This window comes from Nerophis ophidion, linkage group LG07 (assembly GCF_033978795.1).
Source record: "Nerophis ophidion isolate RoL-2023_Sa linkage group LG07, RoL_Noph_v1.0, whole genome shotgun sequence".
NCBI classification, from domain to species: Eukaryota; Metazoa; Chordata; class Actinopteri; order Syngnathiformes; family Syngnathidae; genus Nerophis; species Nerophis ophidion.
Genome location: NC_084617.1, coordinates 57,551,256 through 57,557,315, shown reverse-complemented (window position 1 = coordinate 57,557,315; position 6,060 = coordinate 57,551,256). Strand labels below are relative to the sequence as shown.

At 38.4% G+C, this 6,060-nt stretch overlaps 1 protein-coding gene across 1 annotated transcript; it reads right to left on the bottom strand.

Moving 5' to 3' along the window:
* Positions 1-226: 226 nt before the first annotated feature.
* On the bottom strand, positions 227-4,420 carry lg07h2orf68 (linkage group 07 C2orf68 homolog). Its single transcript, XM_061906650.1, has 4 exons — positions 4,173-4,420; positions 1,565-1,680; positions 1,343-1,488; positions 227-1,275 (listed from the first exon to the last, which is right to left on the bottom strand). The coding sequence occupies exons 1-4, from the start codon at positions 4,280-4,282 to the stop codon at positions 1,153-1,155; spliced, it is 495 nt and encodes a 164-aa protein (XP_061762634.1). The 5' UTR covers positions 4,283-4,420; the 3' UTR covers positions 227-1,152.
* Positions 4,421-6,060: the final 1,640 nt, after the last annotated feature.

The window sequence follows — 6,060 nt, the reverse complement described above, 5'->3', positions numbered from 1 at the left end:
CGACGCAAAGTTCAAAAGCCAGCATCTGTGATGGTATGGGGGTGCATTAGTGCCCAAGGCATTGGTAACTTACACATCTGTGAAGGCACCATTAATGCTGAAAGGTACATACAGGTTTTAGAACAACATATGCTGCCATCTAAGCGCTGTCTTTTTCATGGACGCCCCTGTTTATTTCAGAAAGACAATGCCAAGTCACATTCAGCACGTGTTACAACAGTGTGGCTTCGTAAAAAAAGAGTGCGGGTACTTTCCTGGGCCACCTGTAGTCCAGTCCTGTTTCCCATCGAAAATGTGTGGCACATTATGAAGCGTAAAATACGACAGCGGAGGCCCGGGACTGTTGAACGACTAAAGCTCTACATAAAACAACAATGGGAAAGAATTCCACTTTCAAAGCTTCAACAATTAGTTTCCTCAGTTCCCAAACGTTAATTGAGCGTTGTGAAAAGAAAAGGTGATGTAACACAGTGGGGAACATGCCTTTTCCCAACTACTTTGGCACGTGTTGCAACCATGAAATCGTAAGTTAAATATTTGCAAAGAATTTTTTTTTTTTTTTATGAGTTTGAACATCAAATATCTTGTTTTTGTAGTGCATTCAATTGAATATGGGTTGAAAAGGATTTGCAAATCATTGTATTCCGTTTATATTTACATCTAACACAATTTCCCAACTCATATGGAAACAGGGTTTGTAACATCAATACATCAAGAACATTCACATTTTCTGGCTGTATGCCCATGGACATGTTTTTGAGAACCTTTTTTTTTTTTTAAATCATACTTGTCAACAGAAAACTTACCAGTATTAAATGTATAGTAAAGGAATAAATTAGATGACTGGAGGTAACGCTTGAACGTGAATACTGTTTTTTTTTTTTTTTCAATGTAAACAATGAGGCGACTTGATATAGTGAGTGAATGGTAGCGGTCAACCTTCATCACTGATTTTAGCTGTGGTTCCTTGTTGAAACACAGTTCACACAACTCGAGCTTGGCTCAGATCTCTGCATATCAGAACTACAACACTCCAGTTCTTTCTCACGCCAGCTCTGTCTTCAGCGCTCCTGCTTATCAGGATGGTTACGTTACCGGCAGGCCTTTGCCTACCTCGCTTGTGTCGGAAACTACTCTGGTATGGTTTCACACTCAGCGTTTATCTCTTCTTTTGTCCATCTCTGTTCGAATGCGGGCTTCCAGGGCTGCCCTCATAGCTAAATCCAGGATGTTCTTCTCAGTGACATGTTCTACCACCCTTGCTGGTGTATCGTCCTTTAAGAACACAGAGAAACAATTTAGCAAAGGGGCAAAACAAAAGAGCATGGGGATATACGGTAACCTTGTGCACAAGGACGGAAGTGATGGTCCCCGAGTCCGCCTGATAGTCAAGCCAGAAGAGTTCATTTCCCTGCGTCTCCATCTCTGTGCTTGAGCCACTCTCATTCCACTCTTCCGCCTCGGCGCTGGCCCCCGGCTCAGAATCGTCTGGAAAATTACAATGAGTACATGTGACTTGCGCTCTACCCCCGACTGTTTATAAAACCAATAATTGTCATCTTACGCCGTCGTTGGGGATGGTAAACCTGAATGTCAGGTCTCCGTGGGCGTCGAGGAGTTGTGGTGCACTTCCGCCGCTGTAGCTCGTTGGCTAACTTCACCTCCTTGTCATAATCATCTCTTTAGAGGAAAGGTTAAAGTGTTAGACAGTGTTGAACGCAACTTACAATCTATCAATGATTCTAAATTAACAACAGTTGTTGCTGTGGTTTAAGATGGCAAATTTCGAATCCATACAAAAACAAGATTATTTACATAGGTTATTATTACACTGGTGCCCCAACTTAAGAGTGTTTTGAGATAAGAGCTGCTTCTCGGCTAATTGTTATGCTATATATACGCCACAAACAATTTTAATTTTTATTTTCCTGAAGGAACTCTCCTGTACTATCCATCTATCTACCCCATGGATGTCTAGTGGATCTAGCATAATAGTGTGAGAGTCCAGTCCATAGTGGATCTAACATAATAGTGTGAGAGTCCAGTCCATAGTGGATCTAACATAATAGTGTGAGAGTCCAGTCCATAGTGGATCTAACATAATAGTGTGAAAGTCCAGTCCATCATAGTGGGTCTAACATAATAGTGGATCCAGCATAATAGTGTGGGAGTCCAGTCCATAGTGGGTCTAACATAATAGTGTGAGAGTCCAGTCCATAGTGGGTCTAGCATAATAGTGTGAGAGTCCAGTCCATCATAGTGGGTCTAACATAATAGTGGATCCAGCATAATAGTGTGAGAGTCCAGTCCATAGTGGATCTTACATAATAGTGGGAGAGTCCAGTCCGTAGTGGATCTAACACAATAGGTGTGAGGGTCCAGTCCATAGTGGATCTAACATAATAGTGTGAGAGCCCAGTACATCATAGCGGGTCTAACATAATAGTGGATCCAGCATAATAGTGTGGGAGTCCAGTCCATAGTGGATCCAGCATAATAGTGTGGGAGTCCAGTCCATAGTGGATCTAACATAATAGTGTGAGAGTTCAGTCCGTAGTGGATCTAACACAATAGGTGTGAGGGTCCAGTCCATAGTGGATCTAACATAATACTGTGACAGTCCAGTCCATCATAGTGGGTCTAACATAATAGTGGATCTAACATAATAGTATGAGAGTCCAGTCCATAGTGGATCTAACATAATAGTGTGAGAGTCCAGTCCATCATAGTGGGTCTAACATAATAGTGGATCCAGCATAATAGTGTGGGAGTCCAGTCCATAGTGGATCTAATATAATAGTGTGAGAGTCCAGTCTGTAGTGGATCTAACACAATAGGTGTGAGGGTCCAGTCCATAGTGGATCTAACATAATACTGTGACAGTCCAGTCCATCATAGTGGGTCTAACATAATGGTGTGAGAGTCCAGTCCATCATAGTGGGTCTAAGATATTAGTGGCTCCAGCATAATAGTGTGAGAGTCCAGTCCATAGTGGATCTAACATAATAGTGTGAGAGTCCAGTCCATCATAGTGGGTCTAACATAATAGTGGATCCAGCATAATAGTGTGGGAGTCCAGTCCATATGGATCTAACATAATAGTGTGAGAGTCCAGTCCATCATAGTGGGTCTAGCATAATAGTGTGAGAGTCCAGTCCGTAGTGGATCTAACATAATAGTGTGAGAGTCCAGTCCATAGTGGATCTAATATAATAGTGTGAAAGTCCAGTTATGTACTTTGACATCGGTTACCTATGGGTAGCACTGTTTAATTGTACTCCATCCATCTATCCATTTCCTACCGCTTATTCCCTTTGGGGTCGCGGGGGGCGCTTGTGCCTATCTCAGCTACAATCGGGCGGAAGGCGGCGTACACCCTGGACAAGATGCCACCTCATCGCAGGGCCAATAAAGATAGACAGACAACATTCACACACTAGGGACCATTTAGTGTTGCCAATCAACCTATCCCCAGGTGCATGTCTTTGGAAGTGGGAGGAAGCTGGAGTACCCGGAGGGAACCCAAGCTGTCACGGGGAGGACATGCAAACTCAACACAGAAAGATCCCGAGCCCGGGATTGAACCCTGACAACTCAGGACTTTCGTATTGTGAGGCAGACGCACTAACCCCTCTTTCACCGTGAAACCTCATTTAAATCCTTAATTTTTATTTCTTACATATTTATTTCTACACATTACATGCATATTTTATTTAAAAAAACGACAAACCCCAAAACCAGTGAAGTTGCCACGCTGTGTAAATCGTAAATAAAAACAGAATACAATAATTTGCAAATCCTTTTCAACCTATATTCAATTGAATAGACTGCAAAGACAAGATACTTTACATTGTACTGTCCCTGTCAAATAAATACATAAATAACTTTTTGAGCTTGAATAAAAAAAATCAGTCATTTCTGTCATAAACCCGCTACAGCACGATTTGTTGAATTAAATACATTTACTTTCACCTTAAACAAAAATCTTATTTTTTGAATGTGTCTTACACTGACAGACGTTAGCTCTTATGTATATTTACTATTATTGGCATGCGGTTTACGATTACACAGGACTGTTTGGCTGAATGTGTTGATAGTTATTTATGATAACAGCCACATGTATCAATCCCTGACTGGCGAACATGACGGCAGCTAGCCTTCATTGCACCCACCTGGCAATCTGGTTCCTGCGGATATGGTGCAAAAAGCCATGGCTCATATCCAAACGCCCCCCGCGTTTGTACTTCAGCTCATGAGTTTCGTCGTCTCTTAAAATGTCCATTTGAACCGACCCTGTCCACAAAGACAACAGTATAATTAAGCGTAAACACAAAATGACAAACAGGAGTTTGACAAAAAGCTACATGGCTAGCTGCCGGCACATTGCTGGCCAACTAAAACACTCCCGGAGTTACGCGTTATAGTTGGATGTTTCTGAATGATAGTTATATGTATATGTGTGTGTGTGTGTGTGTGTGTGTGTGTGTGTGTGTGTGTGTGTGTGTGTGTGTGTGTGTGTATATATATATATATATATATATATATATAAGTGAGCACAAAGTGTTGCCGGTATTTACATAGATGGAGGCAAATTTTGTAAGAAAAAGTATTTAGGACAACTTTATGGCAATATGGAACAGAGAGAGTTAATAGATAGTACTTTATTGATTCCTTCAGGAGAGTTCCTTCAGGAAAATTAAAATTGACGTGAGTTAGTAGTTATTTTTTTAAAAAAATCTAATAATGATGACTATAGCTTACAAAATGTTCCTGGTAAATCTTACACATGTAAAATATAATTTATCCAGCCATTAACACCGAATAGTAGCTGTAGGTCAGGGGTCACCAACGCGGTGCCCGCGGGCACCAGGTAGAGATGAGTATAGCCCGCTGGCCTGTTCTAAAAATAGCTCAAATAGCAGCACTTACCAGTGAGCTGCCTCTATTTTTTATTTTTTTTTAATTTACTAGCAAGCTGGTCTCGCTTTGCCCGACATTTTTAATTCTAAGAGGGACAAAACTCAAATAAAATGTGAAAATCCAAGAAAATATTTAAAAGACTTGGTCTTCACTTGTTTGAATAAATTAATGTATTTTTTTTACTTTGCTTCTTATAACTTTCAGAAAGACAATTTTAGAGAAAAAAATACAACCTTAAAAACGATTTTAGGATTTTTAAACACATATACATTTTTACCTTTTAAATTCCCCCCTCTTCTTTCCTGACAATTTAAATCAATGTTCAAGTATTTTTTTTTATTGTAAAGAATAATAAATACATTTTATTTTTATTCTTAATTTTAGCTTCTGTTTTTTCCACAAATAGTATTTGTGAAAGATTTCTTCAAACTTATTTTGATTAAAATTCCCCAAAAATATTCTGGCAAATCTAGAACATTTGTAGAATCAATTTTAAATCTTATTTCAAAGTCTTTTTAATTTCTTTTAAAATTGTTCTGGAAAATCTAGAAGAAATAATGATTTGTCTTTGTTAGAAATATAACTTGGTCCAATTTGTTATATAATTCTAACATAGTGCAAATTGGATTTTAACCTATTTAAAACATGTCATCAAAATTTTAAAATGAATCTTAATCAGGAAAAATTTCTAATGATGTTCCATAAATTCTTTTTTTAATTTTTTCAAAAAGATTAGAATTAGCTAGTTTTTCCTCTTCATTTTTTTCGGTTGAATTTTAAATTTTAAAGAGTCGGAATTGAAGATAAACTATGTTTCAAAATTTAATTTACATTTTTTTTCGTGTTTTCTCCTCTTTTAAACCGTTCAATGAAGTGTTTTTTTCATCATTTATTCTGTACAAAAAAACTTCCGTAAAAGGAAAAAAAAACGTACGAAGGAATGACAGACATAAAAAAACTTTTTTTTTGTATATGTATAGACTTATTTATTAAAGGTAAATTGATCAAATTGGCTATTTCTGGCAATTTATTTAAGTTTGTACATAACTGGTAGCCATTCGCATTAATCAGTACCCAAGAAGAAGGTTGGTGACCCCTGCTGTAGGTATTTGTGAGTCTTTTATAAACACTTGGTTAGTT